The following is a 26,910-nucleotide window of genomic DNA, read 5'->3' as shown; positions in this document are numbered from 1 at the left end:
CTTGTCGCCTAATTACGTGCCTACCGTAGGTACCTTACCTTACCTCCGGGTACCTTTGACAGGCAAATTGCCTTGTAAACGCACCTGCGTCACTCGGTGTCCAGGGTGCTTCTTGCCAAACGGGCCTTGGCTACGCTCCCTTAGTACATTTTCAGAATTATCGACCAAATGGGGCTAGAAATAGAAGAATAAGGTAAAAAAGCACGTATTCAAAAGAATGAATGCAATCATGTGGAAAATATTGTAAGTGATCCCGGGTGATCAATGAGTCAGCTGCCGAAACGTAGGCGAAGCGGCACAGCAGCACAGCAGCCGCAGCTCTTTCAGGTAGCCCGCTGCCAGGGGCCCTGTAACGGACCTTGTCTGATGTACTCAGGCACCCATCCCTATAAGAGAGACCCGCTTCGCAACCCATCCAGACATTCCCGCATTCTCACCAACATCTTCTACCACCGAATTCAGCTTTCCAAATTCATTGCAGCGGAGAGTCTTACAATTTCTGAGGGCAAGCCCATAAAATATATAGACATGGACCCTGCGAGAAGGATATCGCTCACGCCGGGGTCGCTGCGCTTGATCAGAGAAGATGTAATTCACTCTTGGTCATTTGCTTGAGGCTACATGTATCTATCACTGGAAGTTTTGCAGGCAGGAAACTTGCTCAATTTTGTTTCATGACTTAAGTCATAACACAGCTCGGTTCTCGGCATCTCTGCTCGTCATATTATTGAATGCTCGTCTTCTTGATTACCAAGGCTGAATACCGTCCTTGTTCACGACCTTGCCGACATCAGAGTCCCGTTCACCCTCCACCACCTGCTTGATCAGCCTGCCTCCCTGGCTTGGTTCACCCGCGCCCATCTTCTTCAACAAGTCCGGATTTCCTCCTAAGCCCGTTGCCAGGGCACCGGGGGAAATGCACCACACTTTGACTCCATCCGCTTTGAGTAGCCAGTGCCAGTTCTGCATGACCATGTTCAGCGCGGTTTTACTAGACCGGTATCCGGCCTGAAGAGTGAAGGGCTTGGGCCAGCCCGCAGGCGTTATAGTCCCTGGTTGGAACGGGAGTAGGCCAACGCTGTCGATGCCATTGAGAGTAGAGAGCCCACTGGTGATGAAGAGAAGGCGAGGATCGGAGGATTTGATGAGAAGAGGGGCAAAAACATGAGTTATGACGTGGGTTCCGGATGTGTTGACGTCGTATGACTTGTTGAGATTCTGGCGAATGGCTTTGATGTCCTCGGGGTTGTAGTTGTGAGGCCCAAAGTCATGGGAGGCGCCTGGATTTTGACAGTCAGTTTCATCCGCAGGTGGTGATGGCGGTGATGGCTGAATCGAAACTCACCAGCGTTGTTGACCAGTACATCAAGGAGCCCGTGCCTCTCCTTCACATTCTTGAAAGCGGCCAGGATTGACTCGTCATCGGCGACATCCACTTGAATGACTTCTAAAGAGCTTGCTGTGGACGGAAATTCCTTCGTGAGGTCGGCCAGCGCAGTTTCGCCTTTTTCGACAGACCTTGATCCGATAATGATGTGGTACGTCCTTTCGGATTGCAGCAGGGCCTTGACTGTCTCGTATCCGATGCCGGTGTTGGCACCGGTGATGAGCACGATACGCTTGGATGACATGGCTGATGTGATGAGTTGATTTAGTGATATGGTGAGATTGGTTACAGAACAATGAAAATTCTGCCTTGGATATGAGCTTTGCTATGAATATCCAAATATCAAAGCAGGGAGTCTGCAGCCCTTTTATTACCCCGCTGTGTGGAATGATGCTAGCCTGAGACGGCTTCAGCACTGGGTGTCGCGCCCGGAGTTAAGCTTGACGGAGGATTCTATACGATAGATGGCTAGATTGCGGCGGTTTCATGTGCTAGTGCTCACCAAGGACTCTTTGAACTCCTTCAACACCAGAATATATAAACACGAAGGCGCGAAGACGCAGATGCCAACGTCGACAGCCTTGAACTGCGTGCTCCGGGCCGGCGTGAGTGGATCTTGTTGTGTCCGGAGCCGGGAGGGTTCCGATCTGGGCATTTTTAACCCCGTTGGGGCCTAAGGGGGTTGTTTGATGAGGGGTCTCGATGACCACTAACAGAATCCCACGTCTAATGCTCAGAACTGCGATAACCTTCTCTCTTGGGAAGACACACTATTCCATGTCCCGCCTAAACCGGGCTTCTACGGGCCCCACCCCGACGGCAGATAAAAAGACTCGGTAAGCCGTCCCGAGAGCTGCCCAATGACGTGAGTCAGTGCTGAAGTCGCCTAATGTCCTTGGAGCTGTCTACGTCGAGGATCTGAAATCGAAATATCATTGCCGAAACCAACAAAAAAACTCCGGGATCTCGCTTGAATAACCCAGAAGAAAGAAACAACAAAACCTATACCCTCCTCTAAATATGGCACCGAAATCCGTTCTCCTTGTCGGCGCCAATGGCACGCTAGGCGCCAAAATCCTAGACTCCCTGGTCGCCGCCAAGTCGTTCAAGCTCAGCGCCTTGAAGCGCGCCGGCTCCAAGAGCACCATCGAGTACCCCGCCGACCAGGTGCAAGTCGTCGAGGTCGACGATGAACTCTCCTACGAAGGCCTCAAGAAGGCTTTCGCAGGTCAAGAAGCCGTCATCGTCAGCTTCCGCCTGCGCGACCTCGACCAGCACCTGCGCATCGCCGAGGCGGCATCCGCCGCTGGCGTGAAGCACTTCATGCCCGCCGACTTCGGCAGTATCGACGCCGATAACCCCCGCGCCCGGGAGCTCATCAAGCTCTACCGCTGGAAGCTCGCCGTCCGTCTGAAAGCGCAGGAACTGGCCGACAAGAACCCCAACTTTGCTTGGACGGGTATCGTCTGCGGGCACTTTTTCGACTGGGGTGTCAAGGAAGGCTTCTTGCACGCGTACCTGGACACGAAGAAGATTGACGTCATTGACGGCGGCGACATCAAGGCCTCTGTCGCGACGCTGCCGAGAGTCGGAGAGGCTGTTGTGCGCATCCTCAACCTGGGAGTCACCGAAGTGACGAAGAACAAGACGCTTTTCATCCAGAGCTTTTGCATCACGCAGAACGAGCTGCTTAAGAGTCTAGAGAAGGCAACGGGGTCAAAGTGGACAATCAATGAGGTCGAGTCTCAAAGTTTTATTGACAAACACAAGAAAAAGGCCGATGCCGGCGACGCTGAGGCGATTGAGGACCTCGTCTTTGCCGTTGGACAATTGGATGCAAACTGGACAAAACGCGACGACTTTGCTATGAAGGCTTTGGGGCTGGAAGATGAGGATTTGGATACTGTCATCGCAGATGTTGTCGCCAACCCAGCAGTCTGAAGAGTCACTCAAGGAACCTTTCCTGTTTACTTCCAAATTGGTACTGACTACGCATCATCAAAGGCTAGAACTGTGTCCCTTGCGCGCTAATTAGAACCCCGACTCCTCACCTCACCTGAACCCCGGTGTGGTCAACCCAGTGAAATGTGTGTGATTTGTGTGAAGTTCTGAAAATCAACATGCACCTCTTCTTTCACAATCTACCGACTGCATTCGGCAGATCCGTCATATCTTCTAGGAACACATCAAACTCAGACCGCACCTGTCCCATATCCTCATCTACGTCATCGGTCCATCGATGAACATAGATGGTCCTTAGCCCAACCTGCTGAGCCCCGCGTAAATCATACGCATGCGCTGCAACCAGCACCACTTCCTCAGGCTTCAGCTTGACGAGTTGCAACGCCTTTTCATAAGCAATGGGGTTGGGCTTGTAAACACCCAGCAGCTGACTGGAGAAGAGCATGTCGAAGCTCAACCCCGAAAACCGAACGAGGTCCAGCTGCAAGCGAGTGGTGCCATTGGCGTGCACAAACACTTCGAGGCCGAGATCTTTACGCAGGCTCTCAATGGCCTTTGCGACTTCGGGCCATGCAGGTTGCGAGTGCCACGCCTTGATCAGCCGAGCCTTGACGTCGGGACTGAAGTGGTCGGCATGGACGGGAGACTGTGTCAAAAGGTTGTCGAGAACCCGCGCAAACGTGATGTCAATGTCCTCGGGCTCGAGGCCTTGCGCATGTCGCTGTGCATTCTGGATGAAATATTGTCTGCGCCACTCGAGGGCGAACTTTGACGCTTCGTCCTTTGGAATGGCAGAGGGTAAGGATTCAACTACGCTGGCATGCCAGTTGAGGCAGGTGCCCATGAAGTCGAAGAAGACCGCCTTGATCTCTGTTGGTTGCTGAGACATGATGATCGATGTGATTTGGTAAAGGTATCTTTAGGGTCAAGAAACAAGCTATGGGCAGGAAAATAAACATTCCTTGGCAGGAGCTTTGATATATAAAGCCATTGAATTTTAGTCTTCTGGAGAATTAGAGATTAACTTCATTCAAAAGTTCCCATTAGTAATTCGACGCCGCCTTGTGAATATGAAAGGGCGTACTATAGCGCCACAATCCTTCGACTCGATGTACTGACCTGATTGGGCGCCGTCGCCATGATCACATAAGCCAAATATGATGACGTGATGCCTCTGATCAAGTCAAGTCGGACGCTGAAGAATGCAGAAACAACTGATTTCAGGTAGCTTTCAAATGGTTACAGATGGGTCACACGTGTAGCAAGCTTGACTTGCCTTGCTATTGATACCATCGTGCAATAGTTAGTATATATATCCAGCCATTGCATTCAACCCAGCAATTGGCCACACGTAAGAAACAAGGGGTTTTCTAGAGAAGTGATTCACCATTCAAATGCGAGCTTCGTCACGATCATCTTCTCAAGGCAATAGCATCAAGTGGTTTCATCGGAGCAATAGTAACCTTTTGCTTTGTTTATGCTGCAACCCATCATGGGCCTCTCCCACTCCCGACGAGCGATGTTGAACTCACCCGCATGAAACCGCCACTGAGGTAGGCAGGATTCACCACTGTGATACAGTCAACATCGTGGCTTATGCAACCCGTGAAAGTGACCCAGGAATGTTTCTAGACTGCTGGGGAAGTGCTGTGGATTTACTGTTGGAACTTCTTGAGACGCTACGCGCATAGAATTTGGGTATTTCTTCTGCCAGAATAAAAACGAGGCGTTGAAGAAATATTCCCCAAATCTAAATACATCATTGAGGTGTGAAAGGAAAGCTTGTAATTCACAGAATCCCATCATTAATACATCGACTGATTAGGGATTAAAAGGTAACACCAACTACCTCGCTGCGCATGTCGACTATCTCGGAGGAATGATGACGGAATTAGAGGCTTCAGACTGATACAAACCATCTTCAAATTCCATCGATAACGTTTTGCTGCCTTGTTCTGTACCAAGACTATATAATACTCAATAAGATCACTACTAGTTGACAACGTAAGAACGTAATCCTGAATATTTCTCTTCAAATTCAAAACGGTGCTCACTTTCTTCCGGGGAGAAACCAGTGGGCGCGGTCTGCAAATAATCTCCAGTTTTTACACATATTCGCAAGGAGACTTGATCCGGTGTTGCCGTCAGCTCTTTCGGAAATGCGTTTTGAGTCGTTGAGGTAGCATGAAATCTGCAGAAATGATTCAAGGATGAAAGTTTCACATTTGGACGTGTCAGTATACCATTCAACTACGCCTCTACGGTCAATTCACTGAAACATGAGAGCCTAGAAGCTTGTTCGTCCCAGGTTCGTCTCCTGTTTTATGCGAGCCGCCCAGAAATAATCCTCGGTATCGCTCAGTCAAGGCTATGCAAAAGACCATGAGGGCGAGACGTGCATAAGGAGTCCGTAAATTAAATCACTCATTATGGCTTACTTAGCTAGGTTTTGCGATTCCATGTGAGCGAACTGTCTTCCATGCATTTCGACCGTCTACGCATTTTCTTGTCGTGACATTGTCATCTTTACCTGCAGCCAGCACAAATTCTTAGTACGGATTTGCATACGAACGCGCCAATTCCTCGATTCTATAGGCCCGCTGTTTGGTGCAACCAATTTCTGCCGGCACTTATCAATCCCGAGCGGACTGCCTGAAGCCAAAGCCACAGTTGTGATAATGGACCTAAATGTTCCACGTTGGAAGGCTCTCAGTTATACATGACAAAGACGCTGTCTACGTCTTGCATATAACCTAGGTACTTCATCTGACTGGGCGCACTATGCAACTGTTTTGGCGCCACAATACAATACGGACAGCTCAGATAAACAAACCCTAGCCTGGAACTGTTAGACCAGTGATCCCAAGCTGCTAAGTGGCGGTAAACTGCGACCCGGACGGAGCAGCTTGCAAGAGGATCCTGCTTGGGGAAATCTGCATTGCCGGGGCGCACGTTAGTAGGCAGTTTCTCCGTCCACATGGTTGTTCTTGGCAATATCAAGCAGATAATGTGACCTTGTATTAAATGACTTGGCGGAATCCTGATTCAATATTAGCAACGCAAGTTGAATGCTCTATAATACCATACTGTCGGATTGGAAGCCCAATTCGACCTCGAGTCAGCGCCAGCGCAGGGGCCATCTGAGGGTCTCTATATCAGCGTTTGACCGGCGATCCAACCAACGGTTGGAACCACTCTTTTCCACTTCACGCAGAGATCAATACAAGAGTAATTGACCCTTCGTCACCACGGTTCGATCGAACAAATCACCCTGTGATTACGTGAACCAACACATACTGAAACGAGGGCCAGCGGCGGCAAACTGCCATTGAAGGGGAAATAGCTCTGGAGTCCTCCCTATTTCGCACCCGTTCCTTTGGCTTACCCCCTTAGCCATATCTCTGCGCCTTGATATCGCAGCAATTGACCGGGGAGTTGCGAGCATGATTGGATCGTATAGGTAATCTGCAGATTGTGATTTTCCCTCAACGTAAGATTCAGAGAGCATGTAGGATGCCGTTCGTGGATCTTCGAGGAGTTAAAATCATCCACGACAGGTCGGTCAATGGAGGATGCATAATTACTTAATATTATTCGTTCGCATTGGCTCGGAATCCCCGATAATGAATAAAAAAAAGATACTATTTGAAACGTGCAAGTGGTGCAAGATTATAACCTGCTGTTTCATATTAAGAGACAATCTTATTCCCACAACCTTAACCAAGCAAGGATATCAAATTCAGATAACAATTGGCAATTATTGCTCCAAACAGCTTGTGGTCAAAAGCTTTCAGTCATTATGTGCTTCCCCAAGGTTTGCATCGTGGCTTTGCTGGCGGCTGTACCCAGCACCCTCGCCTTTCTCGGATACGAGGGCGGTGTTCCCGTTGCAACTTACACCAAGACCAACGGCAATTACATCGAGGTCCCCATGGCCACTGTTTACGACGGTGGCTGGGCCAGATTCGACCATGGCTCTAGTTCTTGCAGTAGTTGCGATTGAGGTAAGCTATCCACAGAAAGCATCTGACAAGCCCTGGTCTTGGACTGACAAAACCGGATAGGTGATGCCGCTGCTGTCTTCCTTCCCAGCCGTCATGCAACTCTAAAGAATGCTACCATTGGTAAAAACCAGAAGGAGGGTCTTCACTGCGGTGGCTCTTGTACTCTCGAGTTTGTGTGGTTTGAAGATGTCTGCGAGGATGCCATCACTCGTGTGAGTAACCAACCAAACGGTAAACCTTCTGCTTAAGCACATAGTTGGCACCCAATGCAGAAGAACGACAAGGCTGGCGACCATACCTGAAAAATTGGTGGCGGTAAATACAAGGCCAGCGATCCGGGTTATCCTGAAGTAGTACTTTCTTCGATTCCTAGAAGCACGTTGCTGATGCTAGGTCAACGTCTATCGCTCTTGCGTCAACGTAAGTCCTTTGTTGCCTAGTCCCATGAGCTACGATATTGATCATGCTGACCTTATACTAACCAAATAAGTGCAGCCGTCAGTTCGAACGCAATATCTTAGAAGGTACGCAATGTCTACGTCGAGGGTGTTACCGCCTACAACGGCAGCGGAGTAGTTGGCATCAACACCAACTACGGCGGCATCGCCATCATCAAGAACGTCTGGACCGATGCCAAGGTCATGTGACAGATGTACAATGGCTGCGCCGGTGGCTGCGAGCCAAAAGTCAGTGATTGCTCTGGACAAGACGCCTCCTCAACGAGCCGAACGGCATTGCCGACAGCCCACACGGGTCTGTCGAGCACACAAATAGCCCCGGACTGTATCATATTCTCAATTTCGGTCTCCAAGCTAGATTTTCTTGCCTATAGTTTCACACTGCGGCCTTTGATCGCTGCGCGCACACAATTAGCTGGATGTTGAATGATGAACGGCCATGTTATCTGCATGTACATTGATCCAACAGGATTTGAACCTTCAAGAACTCAAAATGTGTGTATGTTTTCCTTCGTGTGGCTGTCCCAAAGTCTTAATACCCGGTATCAGATGTCCTGTCTCGACGCGAGCAAGTCCATACCTTGCCCATGTGCCTTACCGTGTAAGACGTCGTCGCCAACAATGCAGAAGATTGGCCGTATAGGACTGTCTGATGGTATCCATATTTTAACTAGCTACTTTCATGTTTGCGCACAAATATTGGTGCTTTTGACCTCTTGTTCCAAGTCTCCCAATTCACTCCTTTAAAAAAAAAAGTTGCTATTGGCTTGCCATAAGCTTGATCCAGCCATCTAACCCCGATAAACTATTTCTAATCCTAATCGGCGTTGGTACAGAGTATCATAAGGATATCATTTGTGCTAACACGTCTCTCAAATCACGTTTATGAGTGCCGTAGTCACAAACTTGGCGCAGCTCTCCAATTTGAGGCGGACATCATGTGGCAGTCTAACAGCAGCATTGGGCCTTTAGAACTTCCTTATATTTGGCGCAATTTTTATTTTTGAGCATGCTGACATAGATTCGGCGTGATGAACAATATGCTTCGGGCTTCGCCTGGTGCGTTGGACCACGTGTAGGCCGAGGGTTCGTGCCAGCCGTTCGCTGGAGCAAAGTCTATTTGCTTTTAAGTTTTCAAGATATGTGGAATGGTGAATATGATTTGAGGCTTTCGCTTGTTGCCGAACGACAAGACTAATGGAACTCTATGTCCAGAGCCTCACTGACCACATCACTAAAAAGCAATGGTGCAGCCGCATGCCCAGCACCCTTCAATCAGCAAGTGGAGTCGCCAAACTGACAATATAGGTGGCGGGTAAAATTCCACGCAAGTCATCATTTATTTTTATTTTTATTTTACATCAAGGGAAACTACCGAGCGATCACGCTCATCAACCTCATCATCGGCGAAACCCAGGAAGCCATCAGCAGCTTTGATGGACTAAATCTACCTTATTTCCATACTGAAATCACTCTTTTCAACTCAACTGAATCCTCCGATATTGCCGCTTTCATCACGACGAATCAAGCCACCCAGACGCAAAAGCCCCAATGCTCTACCAGGCTTAGCACTTTGATTGAAAGCCTGAAGACTTTGATCCATTCGAAGAAAAGCAGTTCAATTGAGAAGCTTGAGCAACAATTTCAACACGATGATGATTTCGAACTATGCGATGGTGAAGTTATGAGACACTGGTGATGGAGGCGGCGGCGGCGGTGGCGGCGGCGGTGGCGGCGTTTGACGCCATTGCGACTAGTCAACGTGTCCCAGGAGTTGGAAATGAAGACTCAACATGTTTTATAAAGGCGAGCTCAAATCATTAGGCTACTCAGTGCAAGCGCGTGTGAGAGTTACCTGACCTCACCTCAGGAAATGAGAGGACCACACCGAGTCATAGGTAAGTTCGAATGTCCCTGGGAAGTTGTCGCCGAGTTGATTCTCTTTTGCCTCTTTTCCCAGCTAGTAAGCGTCTACTATACATGGTGAGACTTCCTGGCAAGGCCAAGACATTCTTGAAACTCACTTGCGGTTTGGTCTAAGGTAATGAATGATACCATCGCCCCAGCTTCGGTCCGAGCGTTGCTGGTGACAGAATGTATTAGTCAAGGGGTTTAGATGAGTTGCGGGGCAGTCGCTTGCCCAAATGTTAACAACGGGCGCATTTTGATTCGAGCGCGTGGTCAGCCTAGCTCGGCACATCATTTCCGCGATCTCACGAACAGCTTCCGCCCCCCCTGCTCAAACTACCCAGCCCTTGCCCACTGCACTGCCAACTTTCTTCCCCCCGCGGAGTGCCGGTTCAAAAGTTTCTTTTAAGGCTGCTCAGAAAATCATGCTATCGGCAAGGATAGAGGCCTCCAAATACATTCTCTTATCATTAATCAGGCTCATAAAGGGCTGACGTACGAAAGAGACTATTTTTAGGGGATACTCTAATCTATCTTTTGAGTATAAAATAGACTCATATACTGGTGAGGTTGACTAGATGATAATCCCTGCAATATCTTGGCAGTCTAACAAAACCTTTTGAACGGCACCTCCGTAACCACCAGACTACTGCTGGTAATACGAGATATTCAAGTGCACCTTGACTGTGACAACTATGCCAGATTTGGAGCCAAGAAATGGGCACATCTTCGCCCGACGTCATGCCTGCAACAACTTCCAGTCCGGGTCGCTTTCAGACAACATGTTGAGTCAATGCCAAGATTGATAAGTCTGTAGTCACGGAGCTTAACCTGACTGCCTCCCACTTCTGTCCAGTCACCTGAGCACCGTCGAGCAACCCGACTCGGGCGCATCGTCTCTAGACTCCTAGTCTCCTCGCCGGCTGCGACTTCCCCGCAATCTAGCCATCAACAGCCGGGATGCGCATCATCACCGGAGATTATGGGGTATACACTAGATTGTGGAGAAACAACGCTCTTCGGGGGTAGCTAATGAGACTACCGCAAGTTTCCGTTGGGCTTCGGTGTAACCGTTCCACCAAGCTTTGCCTTTACTGCTGCGCCTGCTCCTCAAAGCCAACTCCCAATTTATCCGTTGCTAGCATGAGGCTTGCGCAGGAGCAAGAGGAAATGAGAGATCATTGGGCTATTTGTGGGCGCAATTTTCATTAGAGTGTTACCCAAGCCGGCCGGTCGAAGTCTCGGACGGTCCGTCTTGTTCTTGCCGAGCGATGTGGAAGATCATCCCGCACCTGCGTATGTCGGGGCCGGACGACAGGAACGCTGCATTTATAAAGCCAGATGGAGATCCTGTGATACAAACTCCGACTTGATATCTGAGGTGACGACCTGTGGCTCCCTGAGCAATCCCAGCCATGCAATCGCTTCACTTCTGGCTCGCCTCCGCACTCGCCCTCGCGGCGACTGTGGAAGGCCAAAACAACAATTCCTCAAAGGTTGAAGCGGCCCTCGCCGCCATCACCGTCACCAATCTCGCCGATGTTCGTGGCAACCTGCACCTACCTTCCACCAGTGACGGCCTCAATGTCACCTGGGCAAGCAACTCTTCTTCGGTTATCTCAAGCAGTGGTGTTGTCGTCAGACAGGCCGAAGATACCAAGGTAGCGCTTACCGCTTCCATCGACTACGAAGGCAGCTCTCATACTCGAGAACTAGTCGCTTCCGTCCGCAAAGCTGTGGTCCTTGACCCATTTGCAGGTTATGCCTTCTCTTATTTCACTGGAAACTCCATTGCTGGAGAGAAGATCTACTTCGCTGCTAGCAAAGGCAACGATGCCCTGCAATGGACCGAGCTCAATGGAGGTCAGCCCGTCTTGACATCTACGTACGGCACCAAAGGACTCCGTGATCCCTTCCTCATCAGATCACCAGAGGGAGACACTTTCTACCTTATCGCGACCGATCTCTCCATCGGCTCAGGCACGTCATGGAGCGATTCAGTGCGCTTCGGAAGTCGTTACCTCGAGGTTTGGGAATCCCACGATCTCAAGACCTGGTCAGCACAGCGACACGTCTTGATATCTCCTCCTGAAGCAGGAAACACATGGGCCCCCGAAGCATACTACGATGACGACCTCGGCGTCTATCTGGTATTCTGGGCATCATCTCTCTACAAGGACAGTGATGTGAATCGTACTGAAAGTACCTACCATCGCATGCTTTACGCAACCACCCGCGACTTCGTGACCTTCAGCGAGACCTCTGTCTGGCAGGACGCTGGCATGTCAAGAATTGACTCGACTGTCATCAAGTCGTCCGATACCTATTACCGCTTCACAAAGGACGAAGGCGCCAGCGGCACTGGATGCAGTGACATCATCCAAGAGAGCTCGAAATCGCTTCTCGCTACCCTGGATTCGTGGACCATCATAGACTCTTGCATCGGCAAGAAGGCTGGTACCAGCGCCGTCGAAGGCCCGACTGCATTTAAAGCGAACCCGGACGATGTCCACGGCGAGAAGTTCTACCTCTTCGTCGACGAGTACGGTGGCCGCGGCTACATCCCCCTCGAAACTGCCGACATTGGTAAACCTAACTGGGTAGTATCGTCTTCTTACAGCCTTCCGGCCAGCCCGCGTCACGGAACTGTCATTCCCGTCACTGCTGCTGAGCTTGCGTCCTTGACGGAAGCTTCGACCACGCGCCGAGCAGTCAACGCTGACGGCGAAATCCTCCGCTACGACTTCTCATCTGTTGACGGCACCCAGCTACAAGATGCTTCCGGAAACGGCAACCACGCTGTGATCAATGGTGGTGCTACTGTCGTGGACGGTGTTCTCACCTTTGACGGTTCCAATGACTTTGTCCAGCTTCCCAACAACATCTTGTCTGGCGTCGAGGACGTCTCCATCGAAGCTCAGGTTCTCCTCGATGCTTCTCAGGCAACCCCCTACTTTATCTACGGAATTGGCAACACTGCTGCTAATGGTAATGGTGATGGATATCTCTTCACGTCCGGAAGCCCTTACAGAGCCAGCATCACTACTAGCGACTGGACAGGGGAGCAGACGGCAGCTTCCAGCTCCTCTCTGCCCTCAGGGTCTTGGCTGCATCTTGTCTACACTATCACGGGTCGTACCTCTATTATTTACCTCAACGGTTTTGAGGTGGCTAGGAACGAAGACGTCAGTATCGATCCTAAAAGCATCGGTAATGGTGTCACGACTGCAAACTATATTGGCAAGTCTGTCTACTCTAGCGACAAGCTTTTCAAGGGCCAGATTCGCGAGTTTGCCATTTTCAACAGGTCCTTGACCGCTGCTGAAGTTCTCTCTCGCTCTGGAAACGTTGGCGCTATCACGGAAGTGTCTCTTTCCGATGCCTCACTCTTGAAGGTCCCCGTCATCATTAACACCACCGACCACAAAGTCTTGTTCCCCGTCAAGCCGGGCACCAACCTCGCCTCTCTCGCCCCTGTCTTCACCACTGCCAAGGGCGTGACCTCATCTCCTGCATCTGGCTCAACTGTCAATCTGAACACTCCAGTCAAGTATGTGTTGTCTAACGGCAGTAAGGTCGTCGCAGAATGGAACATTAGCGCCGTGGATATGGGCAGCCCTGTCCTGCCCGGCCTTTACGCTGACCCCAACGTTGCCGTTTACAACGGCGTCTACTATATCTATGCCACCACCGATGGAGTTCCCGGCTGGGGTGGAAACACGTTCTACTTCTGGAAGTCTACCGATCTCGTTCAATGGACCCGCAGTCAGGAGCCCTTCCTCACTCTTGACGGAGCGAACGGCAACGTCCCGTGGGCGACCGGCAATGCTTGGGCTCCCACCATAACCGAGCGCAATGGAACATACTACTTCTACTTCAGCGGCCAAAACGCAGCTCTGAACACCAAGACAATCGGCGTTGCGGTGGCTAAATCTCCCGAGGGACCTTTCACTGCTCAGCCGGAGGCTATGATCCTCAATAATGAGGCCGTCACCGCAGGACAAGCTATTGATCCGGCGGCTTTCCATGACCCAGTCTCTGGTAAATACTACCTCTACTGGGGTAACGGTAACCCTCTTGTGGCAGAGTTGAACGACGACCTGATTTCTGTCAACTGGGGCACGGCGCAACGTATGACCGGCCTGGTCGACTTCCGAGAAGGTCTTTTCATGGTCTATCGCAAAGGGCTCTACCATCTCACGTACTCCATCGACGATACTGGATCCGAGGACTACCGGGTGGGGTATGCTAGTTCCAAGACTTTCAACGGCCCTTGGACATACCACGGCGTTATTTTGCAGAAGGATCCGTCCCAAGGCATCCTTGGTACTGGCCACAACTCCATGTTCAACGTCCCAGGCACAGACGATTGGTACATTGTCTACCACCGCTTCGCTATCCCTGATGGCGGTGGTTACAGACGCGAGACAACTGTTGATCACGTATACTTCAACTCTGATACGGGATTGATTATTCCGGTTGTCCCTACTTTGACAAGCGTTAAACCTCAAACTGTTCCTCAAAAGGTCCGGCGCAGTTCGCGAGCGATTCGTTTTTGATTGACGAGGCATCATGATTCATGGGGGAAATGAGCGTAACTTTTACATTGGAAAACAGCTGTAGATAATTGTAGTCTACTATTAACTCAAACAGATATGATGAAAACTTTTTGGAGACTTCGTTTTTCGTTGAGTCCTCTTGTGCCTACACGATGGAAAAGCTTGTCGAGCTTGATTACTTTCGTGCCATTTTAATACCAAAATGCGCAGTCTGTATGCACCGATATAGGTGGAATGCCTTCCAGTCTTCATACACTGATGTCTCATTCCCATACCTCCATTCCATAAGCTAGTCTCTTAGACGGCTGACGTACACTTTGGCGTTTCAGTAGCATACTCGTAGAAGGTGCCACAGCCACCAGGGCACTCTGCGCTGCAAGGGAAGTTTAGGGAAACGGTGGGGGCTTCAGTTGGACAGTAACAAAGCTGAGAAATTGTCGACATTTGCACACACATGGGCCGTATGCAGGTCGCGCATATTGTTCCGGTTGTATAGACTGTAGGGCATGCCTCGAGGCCAACAGGAGTTGGCGGAATGGTTGGGACAGTCTGGGTCAGAAAAGTATCGCTTTCACAGGTCGGAGTTGCAGTCTCGTAGATATATGAGGTTCCCATACAACCAGTCGGTCCCTTTCCTCCACAAGGATAGTCGACTGATTTCGTCGGAACTGTCGATGGACATCCGCAGCGGCTGGAGATGGTTGACATGGCAAAACATGCTAGTTGGACGAATGTGGGACAAACGGTTCCAGTCGACGTCACCGTTGGGCAAAAGACCGGGTTGACTTGAGCTTCAGCTGTGGCAAGTCTGACTGTTCGTTAGCTAAGCTTTGATTATTGTTAGATATTTTGTTGTTCTCACACTGCCATCGCGATGATTACAACGCGTTTCGAAAAGGCTACCATGGTAGCTGTTGGTCCTAGGTAGAGGTTTGTAGCTTGTACTGAGTTCCTGCACAGAGAAGATGTCGCTGTCACTGTCAACAAGAAGATACCCTTCCTTTAAATACTGTTAGGTTTAGTGCCAAGTTGACTGTCTGACATTACACGTGGACATTCTGTCGTATCATGCTGCCGAGACATGCCACAAGTTCATAACGTATTCAAGGTCCACAAAGCCCGTTGCAGCTTGGCTCATTCGGCAGAATTGAACAGCAGTACATTGATACCAAGAATTCGTGTTATTGTTATCCGGCAAAAGTTCCGGCGAAGCTTCCCCGGAGCCTGCAACCAGACAACCTTTTCGGCGGATACGAATTGTCGATGTCCTTGGCCATCACCGCCATGTTGTTTTCAGCATCTGCCCTCACATACCACGCCGATGATCTTTACCATCTGATCATCGATAGGGCAGTTTGTCTCACAGAGAAAAGCCACCTTCATAGGTAGCTACCCCGCAAATGATCATCTCCCAGAGCGGGCCGTTGCTGTTAGCGACAGTCCAAATATAGAGCGTGCGCCATATGTCACAGGAACACACGCAGCCTCGAGTATTTTGGCTGTGTTTGCACACCTATCTACATGTATCCACCATGTAATGGCATAGTTTCAAGCAAGAGTTTTGAAGTATTCCAGAAAATGTTGAACACCCACGTGGACACCTTGGGGAAGAGTGAAACGGATCGTGAAAATCGACGTTTTCCATGCAAGGGTTTTCAGCAGCAGCTCCGCCAGGATCAGCGTGCATGGGAAGAATTGTTTTGAGTTTTCAATCCTGGAGATTCCAGAGTCCGGCTTGGTAAAGTAGAACAACGGTAGAGACGCATATGGAGCGTGATCAGCGGTGGCCCCCCTTCGTTCACCAATGCAGTCTGTGGCACGTTCGCTTCGGGGAGGGATGAACTCAGCTGAACCTTGACATTTATCTCAGTGGCTGTGGTCGGGAGTAACGTCACAACTTCCGGTTGTGAGTCTAAGACATTCAGATCTTACGAATCCCGGGTCAAATGGTTCATCAAGTGATCAGCACTTGATTTTCCGAGCAGCTTAACGCTGACGGCTGATCCTGAAATGAGGCTTTCACGCCTGTCCTACTTTTGTGATGGTCTCAGACGCACGAGTTCTAGTTTGCGTGATGTCTAGTGACTTGGCCCGCTCGCAAACAAGGCAATGTGGCTTCACACCACATGTGTGACCTCAATTTTAGACTTTAGTCTATGTAGTTGACGACAGGACTTCTTGTTCGAGCTAAACTTGGAAACTGTTTCCTATTTTAAACGACTGCCCGGCTTCGGAACTAGCGAACGCTGCCGCATCCATTCGGAACGGTTCGATAGCCGTCGGCTGTGTCCAGGGCGCTAGCCGGAATGAGTGTATCCGATTGTCGCGTATCTCGTACGAGGCGAAGAATACAAATGATATCGGCTCATTTTTTCTGAAGGGGTGGATCAAATTGTCTAGCGTATCTTCGAAGGGCATGAAACACGCGTCCAGTTCAGCCAGGATGTATTCGCCAGTCTTCAATGCATGAATAGGTTGCAACTCTTCCTTGACGCCCCCAATGACGAACATTGTCATGATTTGATCCTTTCCACACAATTTCAACTTGCCGAGTTGGAACAAGCAGTAGAATCATGACTTGGCACTTTCATCGGGGCTATTATACGCCTTCGGGTAGTCTTGGAAACGCATTTGCGAAAAAGTTGAGCAAGCGGTCAAGGAATATTTCGAGAGGTACGGTCTCAACGATGATGAAGGTTAGAGTGTTTAGCTAGTGTTTGAGTGTTTTCATCTAGTTGTCTAGGCAAACAAGATGAGCTATTCTTGTCCGGTGTAGTATGTGGACGGTATGATCGATTGCTGGGTATCTCTGTGCCTCGCCTGCATAACACTCGGTGTCCCCGGGAAAATCAACGAAAGTCGTCGAAGGCCTCTTTCATATATCATTGGGAAGAACGTGTGGTCGCACCTCGGAGTTTAAGTGGTTGAAAGCTGACCGCTTAGGCGATGCTTGGCTCTAATATCTCCTATGGCCTCGGTTGGGCTGGTCATATGAGCTGTTAGTCTTAGAGAAGGTTCGTTTATCCGACTGCTTGGTTCAAGCTGTTAAATTCAATTACGTCAGGGCTTATGTAGCGGGATTTTTCGAGCCATGAGATTTGGCTGCTTGTGAGGCCAGCGTCGGGAAGCGCTACAGACGGGTTGGGACCTGCGGAAGCATACCCAAACTACTCATATACGGTTCCTAGCCAGCACCAGTCAGACGAAAGAAGTTTCGGCTGTGACAATACCGTATTACGCCATATTCGAAATGTAGTATATACAATCTCCTTGCCTCAGGGTGCAACTGACAGCATATTTCACATCGAACATGTAGCTTACCTTAGGTATGTAGTCTGTCTGGTCTAGGTAGTTGTTGGTATCCATAGGTAAACAACAGTGGGAACTAAGATGATACCAGCGAATTTCTAGAAAGGGTACACTTTTCGCTCTTGTTACAAAATGAAGTCATCTCCTTGCCGGCTCCTTCTTTTTCTCGCACATAAATCTATCGTCGCAAATGCTGCAGGATTATGGCCTTTACTGTGAATCAAGAGCCTACTGCCGGATGTTTCTCAGTACCAAAGGCTCCCAGCAGAGAATAGGCGGATGATTCAACCTCCACTAGCGTCAACCTTGGTGACAAGTTCTCTGCTATTGCGGTAAGGTGGGAAAGCCAGATGCGCTCGTCGCAATTGTAAAATGGTGGAGTTCCAAAGAATGGTGTGCCATCTGCTACTAGGATAGGAGATAACACCAGAATTTGTCAATGAAAGCGAGCTCTTCTGGGACAAAACGTAGCCCCTGGTGGATTCCCTATTCTGGATGTCGCGAGAAGATTCCATGCCGGCAGTTGGGCTCGGGTAAGTCGGGGCCTCGAACGTGGGGAGGCGGCCCCGGCATCCCGGCAAACCAAACCGGCCCCACGTCCGATATGTAGCGACTCATTGGCCGTGCTCTCGTTACAAGTAAATTGCTCAGTGCCGAATCGCCGAAGCGGGCTCGCCAATGTGACCAGTTCTCGCGACTAGTAGCGCATGACCGATCCGAAATGGTGAGTTTTTTTTTTGGCTTGGTGCCTCAGTGCCGAGCGAAGCCGGGTGCCTTGAAGCCAACATTATTGCCACGGGCGCCGTCGGCACCTTTTCGTCGCCTGTTGCCACAATCGTCCAGGTTGGAAGAGGGGCAGTGTCTCATCCGCTTCGGGGGTATGAAGACGATTGGACAGCACTAGGGGACGGGGACGCAGCGGGAATTAATGAAATAGGCTACCATCCCGCTCTGGGGCATCGGAGCCACAAAACCTGTCTACTACAGCACGTAATCTTTTGTCCGGCCCGGGGCCGAGTTAGCCGTCGGCGTCGGCCGGGGTGGACCCGTTGACCCCGCGATAGAAGAAGTTAGGGGCAGATCGCAGTCAATCTCGATGGCCTTCCACTACTTTACCTTACCTTAATGTGTACCTTAGCTCTGGCCAGTTTTGAGGGGCCGCAAGCCTAGATTTAGAGTTATCGTACGTACATACCTAGGTTCTTTATCGAGTAATCCACCCTTTCCAGCAGTATTCGGATAGCCCCTATTCACCAACACTCACTGCCTCACTTGGCTGTGTAAATGAGGCGAAGGAAAAGGCTGGTCGTGTTCGGGGAGCTGGGCACACACGTACTCGTGCGGTAGATGCGCACTCGATCCATAGCATTCTCAGGATTTATGCTGTGCGGACCCTCGCTCGCCACAGCAAATGTCGAGTCGGGCGTTGCTGTTTCACTCAGCCCAAAGTGAAAAAGTCTGCCCCCACCGTCGCACGGCGACCCCCCCCCCCGCCCCCCCCCCCGCGCGGCCCCCCGCCGCCCGCGCCGCGCGCCCCCCCCCCCCACCAAAAGTGGGGGGCGGGGGGTCGGGTTTCCCCCACCCCAAAAGAAAAAAACTTCCCCCCCCCGTTAAAAAATTCCCCCCCCCCCCCCCCCCCCGAACAGAGCTGGTCGGTGCGCTGCTCGCGCGGCTTCGGTGTCGATGCGAGGACCGATGTTTGGACGAGAAAGTCAACGGTCGTGCGAGGTTAGACTTGGACTGCGAGACCAGTTTGTTCGGCGAGTGCGGGCTGCTTCTCCCGACCTTTTCCCCTCAAAAGACTTGGGAGTCGGGTAGGAAGTCCGAGAATTGCAAAAACAGGAGTCTACTCGCCACGAGTCAACACCAGAGACTCCCGAAAGAGACGCTTTGATGTCACCCAGCGAAACATTCTGCACACAAATTCAAATCCAATGCAGGCAGACACTCTCTTCGTCTCTGACCAACAAGTCCCAGGTGGCCGCAGGGTCTGTATGTAGTCTGACTGGTTCTATCCGTACGAGGCCAGCGGGATTTCTATGGAATCCCCCTTCTGTTCCAAGGATCCCTTGTGCCGTCTCAGCCTGCCAGTTGATTCGCCATAGTTTTGGATTTACGGCACCATCCCTGTGTCTCATCCGTGGAACTGGACTTCGCTCTCTCAGGCGAACTTCCATTGCAGTCAGATGATGCGCGACAAGGGTGCGTGGTTGAGACCTCTCCTCCCCCTCCCCTCCCCCTCTCCACTGACATGATACCGGTGCCCAGATGCACATGGGCATTGGTTCGTGCTCCCAACTTCGGATGTGCGTGGACTGATCGCTCATGGGAATTAAGATGGCATGCAAATCAGCTATATAGTTCAGATCAAAGAACTTGTTGCCCAAAGTGGTTGGACTGTTCTCTTCCCACCCCTTGCACGTCCACCGGCGCTCTGCTTCATTCTCTTTGGTTGGTCTGTCACTGTACCGTTTCACACGACCTGGTTAAACCACCAGCAGCTCGGTGTCGACATCCCACACTCCCTCACCACTGACTTCTGCAACCTCTATTCTGCTGCGAATACTCTCAGTTTCTGTTCTCTCGCAGTCGACAGTCGTTTCAACACGCAAATTCCGAACAAATTTCGTGAAGTTACAACACATCACACCTCACATCGAGATCACAAAAAGGATGCGTTGCTCGCTCGTCTTCCTCGCCCTATCAGGCGGTGCATCAGCTCTGGTACGTTTTTCCGTCACCACACCGATTCTGACACACACAAAACGGCTCCAATGCTCACATAACGTGACAAAAGCCTACCCTCAATGGCCTCACGGCCCGTCAACCCGTCGATCTAGCTAGCCGCCGCGACGTCGAATTCAAGGGCGCAGCCGCACCTGCGCTGCTCGACGACATGAGTCTCTCGCGCGTCGAGACAGTGACAGCACGTGATGAGGAGGAAAGCGCAGCCACAACGAAGAGGAGTAGGGTGGAGGCGGTAGAGCCGAGACAAGCGAAGAAGACGGGGAGCAAGACGGGGAGCACAACCGGGAGCACAACCGGGAGCAAAACCGGGAGCAAAACCGGGAGCAAAACGCCGAAAAAGGGCGACCCGCGCGTGGCAGCGATCGGTGATAAGAAGATCAACCCGGTGACCGGGTTGACGGACTCGGAGGCGGCAGAAATTGTCATCGAAATCAATATGAAGGACAAGAAGGCGCCCGGCTCGCTGGACTCGAAGGGCAAGCGGATCCCGCTGCCGGGGCTAAACGCGGACGAGACGGACGCTATTGTGAAGCAGGGACAGGCGGCTCTCAAGGAAGCTGGCGCATAGGGTAGTTGTGGGCGAGGTTCTCGCACGAGAGATGAATCATGAAACAAATCCTCCTACTCACCAGACTATTCATCGGTATTCCGTGACTGAATGGATTCAAGTTTCAACTAACACCAGCTTCACGCCCACCACCTCCAAAAATGCCGAACAGTCTCCTTACCGAAAGGTCTCCCATGCCTTGTACCCGGAAATCCCTCGTAAATGTCTTTCGTGCCGAGTCAGTCTCCCGCTCTAAGTTCCAAATTCGTTAAGCTTTCATTTACTCGGTGATGCCGCCCGCCGGCCCCACTGTCACGGACCTGCCGCTGCCCGGTTCGGAAGTCTACCGGCCCAATGTGAGTGGAATATGGGCCCAGTCCGAGGTTCACATGCCGACGCACCGCGGTGAACGCGCACCTGGTTCTCGCCGAGTTTCCCACAGTCGGTTCTCCCACCTCAGTGATGACCATCTTCCGAGCCAAGCCCCCAACATGCCAAGCTGGATTCACCGAGTCCAACATGTCCGTCCCGCGGGTGTTTTCTCCCCTCTCGATCGGCAAACCGACATGTACCTTGGCACACATACTCGGAAATGACGCCAAATTTGATCCGCAAACTCCTTGGTTCGATTGCTGGCATTGATGCCAGACGTTCATTCCACAATCAAATCAGTCCGATATTAGTAGAGGAAGCCGTGAACTTGGGTCATTAGGGATTCATCGCGAGCCGTAATCATTCCATTATTCTTTTGGGCGCTGAAAGGTTGAACGGAGACTCATACATAATGATTTTGAGTTAGCCGTACTTGGCATGTTGCACTCCAAGCGCAGTCGTTCACCAAGTACGCTATTCTATCATTAAGGCACGCTATAAGCGTAAAGCAACAACACCTCTTGGCTCAGTCATCGAGGCAAGCTTTCTCATGAGGAAGCTGCCGTCATGATGCTGATCTGATGCCATCTACACAACATTCAGCGATGCCTCCATATGTCTAGTTCAACATTATTTCAAGACCCTTTACGGGCTTCGCCTGCACCCACTTGTCCCGTAGCTCTGACTTCCACTCCTCCAGCCTGCGTACCTCTCCATCAACCAGAATCTCACTCGCCTGAAGGTCTCTTGACAAGGGCGGAACGATGAGCCAGTCATGGCTAGGCTTGCACACCGAGGTATGACCTGGCTTGAAGTTCTGGCTCTTGATGACGTCTAAGCAGGGCAGGCAGAATTTCAAGTCGATGCAGTACCAGCACACTGCAAACTGGTTGGATGGCTCGAACCTCTTAAGACAGTGGTCGCAAGATATATCGTTGCCTTCCGAGAACATATTGGTCAGGAAGATCTGCTTGCTGCGTCTTCTGGGTGACAGACCGCCGTTCCTGGGTGAGTTCGATTGTCTTCGGTTAGTAGTCAAGCGCCCAGAAAAGTTAGCAGGCAGCGACGGGGGTCTTGTAGACTGCCATATAGCTCGGGCATTGACTTCATCTCCAGCGGCAATCAGAGACCGCCGAAGGTGGCGGATGCTGATTTCGTCATTTTGAGGCTCGTCGTCCTCTAAAAGCTTGAGACTCTCAGAGACCAGGCCTTGGACAAGCTGCCGTGATTCCTTAACTCTGTTGCGCAGACGGTATGCCAGGATCAGGAAGATGGATGCCTCGTTTGAGTCAAAACCAGCCATGCGCAGGGGGACATCCTTGTTCTGGTATTTTCGTTGCTGCTGCATGAGCTTTTCCAATTTCTTGACCCAAAACTCGACGACTCCGGATTGCAACGTCTGGTCAGCATCTTGCGCTTTTAGAAAGTATGCCCTGGCAAGCTGTTTGAATGAAGCAATGTACTCAACCCGGACAGACAGGCTTCCTCTTGCTTTGTACTCGACCAAGCAAACTTTTTCTAGCATGGTAATGACATTATCGTAGTCTTGCGCGGCCATAAGGATGTTGCTGTGTGCATTCTGCAGATAGATTTCTTTCCAGGAATCCTGGGCCTCGTGCGCGGATTCCATGGCAATGCGATAGCGTCCTGCCAACTTGGAAACAGCTGTCTTTCCTGTCCGAGCTGCCGCTTGGGGAAACCAGTCCTTGATGGACTGATCAGGGATCTGAGTCAAGAGGAAATGCACAAAACAAGAGTTTCCTTTGTCCGTATATCGGCAGTCCATCTCATCGAAGAGGCTCATCATCTCTTGAAAGCGGTTATTCTCGGTAAGAACCCCTATGTAGGCGATTTCGGGTTCAAATTCGGGGGCGTAATAGACGTTCTCCATTGCCTTGCGGCAATACTGGATCGATTCGTCAATGTCACCCATGCGGTTGTAGCACTCTGCAATCTGAGCTTGGTTTTTGTAAAGTCTCCATTTGGCAGCCTTGACCTCGTGGTCGGTCTTATAATAGCCCTCTGCCATACGCGTTTTCTCCAACGATTCGCACTCCTGATGAAGCGGCAGAGCTTTTTTGTAGTTGCCATTCATAGCGTGACACAAGCCCATCCGGCCGTAGCTTTCTGCCGTGTTGGAGTCTTTTTTGAAAGCCTCTTCGAAATACTCCAGCGCTTTGGTGTGTTCTCCCAAGTTCAAGAGAGTACTGCCGATTCTCCGGAGCCAATGTCCCGTTGGGGGTTGACTCGCCCAAGCGGCGGCCTGCTCGATCCTCATTTCCAGCGGCACGTCCTGCCAGTGATAGTCGGAATCGGACCACTTCCCGCCCCTCTCCAACAGCGGCAGTGACTGGACGACACCGAAACAGAACAAGGTTGGCATATACACTTCAAATTCTTCGAGGAGCCAAGCCTTGGCGAACGTTCTCCCCATAGGTTCGAGCAATTTCGCAGGGTTGTCTGACGCCGATTCAGTCCACTTCTTTTGCTCTGGAGTGAGAGCGCTTGTAGCCTCGTCATCTTTCAGCCATCGGGAGACAACCTCGATGTTGTGGTCGTTCCAGATGTCTAGACTTTCCTCAAATAGGTTTGTCCAGGTAAGAATGATGGTCGGATCAGTAAGCATGAGGTAGACGCGGCTACCGATGTCGGCCTTTTCAGCTACCGGGGTAGCAGCAATGTCGATGTCGTCCAGGTGCTCTTGCCAGTACCAGGCGGCATATCGCTGCAAAGAAAGTCCCTCCTCGCCAAGAACAAAGTAGGCTGGGTCAGTAAAGATTCGCAAGCAAGTCTTGAGAACGTGCCGTCTCGCATCGGCAAGCTGGAAACCGATGGACGGGTGCTCTTCGTCTACTCTGAGGTCCGTTGACGAGTCTTCTTGGAAGAACTCCCTGACCGAATCATGGAAGAAGTTCACATATGTTGTGTGCTTATTTGATAAATACTGAATGTCTCTCTCCATGTTCAATGGGTCGGGGCTATTTTCCTCGTTGATACCCGTTTCGCTGGAAGCCCACAGACGACGGTTCTCGTGTTTTCGAGCAAGATCAGCTGTCGAGAGTCCATCCTCCCGCTCAAGTGTAAAGAAACAGGAGAATTGGCCCCTCAGCAATTCCTCAAGCCCCAATGGGGCGTCTCCCATCTTAAGGGCCAGAATAGACTCGATCTGCTCAAGCGTCAGGCCCATCTCGGCGACCGAGACCCAGCGCAAAATTTCGTTTAGATCGTCTGCATCTTGCGGGGTGATGGATGCGCTGAAATCCAAGACGGCCTTTGTCAGCATTCCATTCATCTCCTTTGGGTATGCCTTCAGGCTTTCAACAATATTTCTTGGGTGTCTATTCCTGTTGATTTCCGTCAACATGAACTTGGCCAGTACGAAAAGACCGTCGACTTGTTTGATCATGGCATCAATAATGTCTTCCTTTTCTTTTCGTGGGGAGCGTCGGAGAATGCGAGCACGGTTGACGCCCTCGGTGATGTAAGACACAATGTCGGCCCCGTTCCGTTCAGGTATGACATGTAGCGATCGGCCGATTGTGTCATCTCCAATGGCTTCCTGGACATCATCCGTCAGGGTGTTTCGTCCAACCAAGGCGACCTGCACCCGTGTTCCTGTTGCGCGTTGCGACTTGAGAGCTTTCAACAACGACAAGAACTCTCTGACCTCCCTGGGCTCGGCTTCGTCAAGGCCATCCACAAGGAGATAGATGTGCCTCTTCCATTTGTCAGGCTTGCAGGGTTCCACAAGCAATTTTCTGAAAGCGCTTGAAACGGTCTTGATTTCGTCGCTAGAAGAGATGCTCTGGACGAGCTGTTTGCCGTAAAAAACATCTTGCTCACTAATTTGGTATGCCATGTCTTTGAGAGCCCGAATCATGGATCGGGATTCCGGGATGTTCTGGCGGACAAAGACGTATCCCAGCATGCTGTTGGCTTGCTCATCGTTGAGCTTTTCTTGGCCCCACGAGACAAGACGAGATGCCAAATATGACTTTCCTGTGCCGGGGTTTCCAGAGATCCATAGGAAGCGGATCTCGCCAGTCATCCAAGCCTGAAGAGAGGGGTCTTGCAAAATCCATTCGCACGTGCCAGGGGTGCGCGTTCTGTCGAGAGCAGAGTAGTTATCTTCCGGGTAAACGGACGGTCGGAGAATTCTTTTGAGCTTATCCCTGTTGGAGGAGAGAGCCTGCTCCCTTGTCTGGGGCACGCGAGTCTCGGGACGCAAGGTCTGGACGTTGATGTCCACTCTCGACATCATTTCCAGAAGCTTCTCCTCGTTTGAAAGGGATCGCTTGACGCTAGCGCTAGTCTCCGCGATGACCAGGCGCTCTTCCGCTTGTGTTAGCGAAGCCAGCTTCTTCAGGGCCTCGGGTACTTTGCTTTCCTTCCCGAACAGATTCTTCAAGTATGACTTGAAACGGCCACCCCGTATTTCGTGCGCGGCGAGGACGAAGATTTCGAAGATGGTAGCGAGGATGGTGGCAACCTTGTCATGGAGTTCGGATGACATCTTCTGCGATACATAGGATTTCAATCTAGCAGTGAAGTCCTTCATTTGGTCAAACAACTCGATAATGGAATCGTAACATGCCGAAACGTCCTTGGCGGCATTGATGAGGTAGGCGACGGCGGCGAAGATGGTTTGACCAGGTGGGAAAACCTCCTCGGAGGCTCCTGCCAGAGCTTCGCCAACCACCTCGAGCGGCTTGCAAGCGGCCGAGAGACACTCGAAAAGGGTTTGGCGCTTTTCTCGAAAGGTTTGAAACTTTTCATTCTCGCGAGTGATGACGTTGAGGAGGTCGTCGGTGGACCTCATGGGCGGTTCCATGTAGCCCTGAAGATCAAGCCCCTTGGAGTCGGCATACTGTTTCTGGGCATTGGCAAGGATGGCGGCAAATTGTCGATCGATGCTATCGGAGCGCCGCAATGGCGGTTTTGCTCCGTCCATGATGAGGCCGCAACGTCAAAGACGACGATGCGATTGGGGAGGGGTGGGCAGAAGTTGAATGTTTACTTATGCCCAGACTGGTCCCAGACGGCTCCGGAAGAGAGACAAGAACGAGTAGACGGTGGACGAGAAGCTACCAACTGCCCAAAATGTCGAAATCGTGAGTGAGCTAAGGCAGCGGAAGGAGCGCGGGAGCGACCGAGTGGTCACGACTACCTAAGGTAAGGTAAGCACCCAAGATCAGGTAAGGTGGGTGTTGAGCCCTGCGTGAGAGATCGGAAGTGACGAGGGGCAGATCTGCCTCGTAAATCTACATGTACGACCTAAGGTAGGTAAGGTAAGGAACTACAAGGCAGGGAGGGTCCTTGGGCAGCGGCGCACCCAACCTAACCAGTCCGAGGCCAGACAGACAGGTTGTTGTTCAGAGTCTTCAGGCTGTTCAAACTGTGCAGGCCAAGCCAAACAAGGCGAATCCAGGCGGTAAATGCGCGGCAACTATCGCCGCAACGCGTGACACCCCGACGCAGCCCTGCCCAGGTCAGCTCGTCAGCTCATTGGGGGCCAGTGGGTATCGCGGCGAGGCGGCGTATGCATAGAACTCCAGGTAAGGTAAGGTAGCGTAGGATTCACTATGGAACCTCAAAAGACCAGAACTGTGGGGTGTCTGACACCAAGGCTCCCACTGCGAGTGGCTGATTTGCATTT

At 51.1% G+C, this 26,910-nt stretch overlaps 9 protein-coding genes across 9 annotated transcripts; 4 read left to right on the top strand and 5 right to left on the bottom strand.

The window, feature by feature from the left end:
- Positions 1-747: 747 nt before the first annotated feature.
- CORC01_06071 (short-chain dehydrogenase) lies at positions 748-1,631 on the bottom strand (the record flags this gene model as incomplete). Its single annotated transcript, XM_022617713.1, has 2 exons — positions 748-1,280; positions 1,346-1,631. 2 exons carry the CDS (start codon positions 1,629-1,631, stop codon positions 748-750), a joined length of 819 nt encoding a protein of 272 aa, XP_022475769.1.
- A 776-nt stretch (positions 1,632-2,407) lies between these two features.
- On the top strand, positions 2,408-3,328 carry CORC01_06070 (NmrA-like family protein; the record flags this gene model as incomplete). Its single annotated transcript, XM_022617712.1, has 1 exon — positions 2,408-3,328. The coding sequence occupies one exon, from the start codon at positions 2,408-2,410 to the stop codon at positions 3,326-3,328; it is 921 nt and encodes a 306-aa protein (XP_022475768.1).
- Positions 3,329-3,521: 193 nt separating this feature from the next.
- Positions 3,522-4,238, bottom strand: CORC01_06069 (haloacid dehalogenase; the record flags this gene model as incomplete). The annotated part of the gene is made up of 1 exon (XM_022617711.1): positions 3,522-4,238. The coding sequence occupies one exon, from the start codon at positions 4,236-4,238 to the stop codon at positions 3,522-3,524; it is 717 nt and encodes a 238-aa protein (XP_022475767.1).
- A 2,910-nt stretch (positions 4,239-7,148) lies between these two features.
- Positions 7,149-8,000, top strand: CORC01_06068 (pectate lyase; the record flags this gene model as incomplete). Its single annotated transcript, XM_022617710.1, has 3 exons — positions 7,149-7,299; positions 7,414-7,565; positions 7,878-8,000. 3 exons carry the CDS (start codon positions 7,149-7,151, stop codon positions 7,998-8,000), a joined length of 426 nt encoding a protein of 141 aa, XP_022475766.1.
- Positions 8,001-11,134: 3,134 nt separating this feature from the next.
- Positions 11,135-14,278, top strand: CORC01_06067 (glycosyl hydrolase family 43; the record flags this gene model as incomplete). Its single annotated transcript, XM_022617709.1, has 1 exon — positions 11,135-14,278. One exon carries the CDS (start codon positions 11,135-11,137, stop codon positions 14,276-14,278), a length of 3,144 nt encoding a protein of 1,047 aa, XP_022475765.1.
- A 297-nt stretch (positions 14,279-14,575) lies between these two features.
- Positions 14,576-15,184, bottom strand: CORC01_06066 (uncharacterized protein; the record flags this gene model as incomplete). Its single annotated transcript, XM_022617708.1, has 2 exons — positions 14,576-15,086; positions 15,141-15,184. The coding sequence occupies 2 exons, from the start codon at positions 15,182-15,184 to the stop codon at positions 14,576-14,578; spliced, it is 555 nt and encodes a 184-aa protein (XP_022475764.1).
- Positions 15,185-16,465: 1,281 nt separating this feature from the next.
- On the bottom strand, positions 16,466-16,795 carry CORC01_06065 (uncharacterized protein; the record flags this gene model as incomplete). Its single annotated transcript, XM_022617707.1, has 1 exon — positions 16,466-16,795. The coding sequence occupies one exon, from the start codon at positions 16,793-16,795 to the stop codon at positions 16,466-16,468; it is 330 nt and encodes a 109-aa protein (XP_022475763.1).
- A 3,465-nt stretch (positions 16,796-20,260) lies between these two features.
- Positions 20,261-20,903, top strand: CORC01_06064 (uncharacterized protein; the record flags this gene model as incomplete). The annotated part of the gene is made up of 2 exons (XM_022617706.1): positions 20,261-20,311; positions 20,385-20,903. 2 exons carry the CDS (start codon positions 20,261-20,263, stop codon positions 20,901-20,903), a joined length of 570 nt encoding a protein of 189 aa, XP_022475762.1.
- A 970-nt stretch (positions 20,904-21,873) lies between these two features.
- On the bottom strand, positions 21,874-26,205 carry CORC01_06063 (NACHT and TPR domain-containing protein; the record flags this gene model as incomplete). The annotated part of the gene is made up of 1 exon (XM_022617705.1): positions 21,874-26,205. The coding sequence occupies one exon, from the start codon at positions 26,203-26,205 to the stop codon at positions 21,874-21,876; it is 4,332 nt and encodes a 1,443-aa protein (XP_022475761.1).
- Positions 26,206-26,910: the final 705 nt, after the last annotated feature.

The sequence above is a fragment of the Colletotrichum orchidophilum genome, assembly GCF_001831195.1.
Source record: "Colletotrichum orchidophilum strain IMI 309357 chromosome Unknown Scaffold_44.1, whole genome shotgun sequence".
NCBI lineage: Eukaryota > Fungi > Ascomycota > Sordariomycetes > Glomerellales > Glomerellaceae > Colletotrichum > Colletotrichum orchidophilum.
This window is presented reverse-complemented; position numbering and strand designations above follow the sequence as displayed.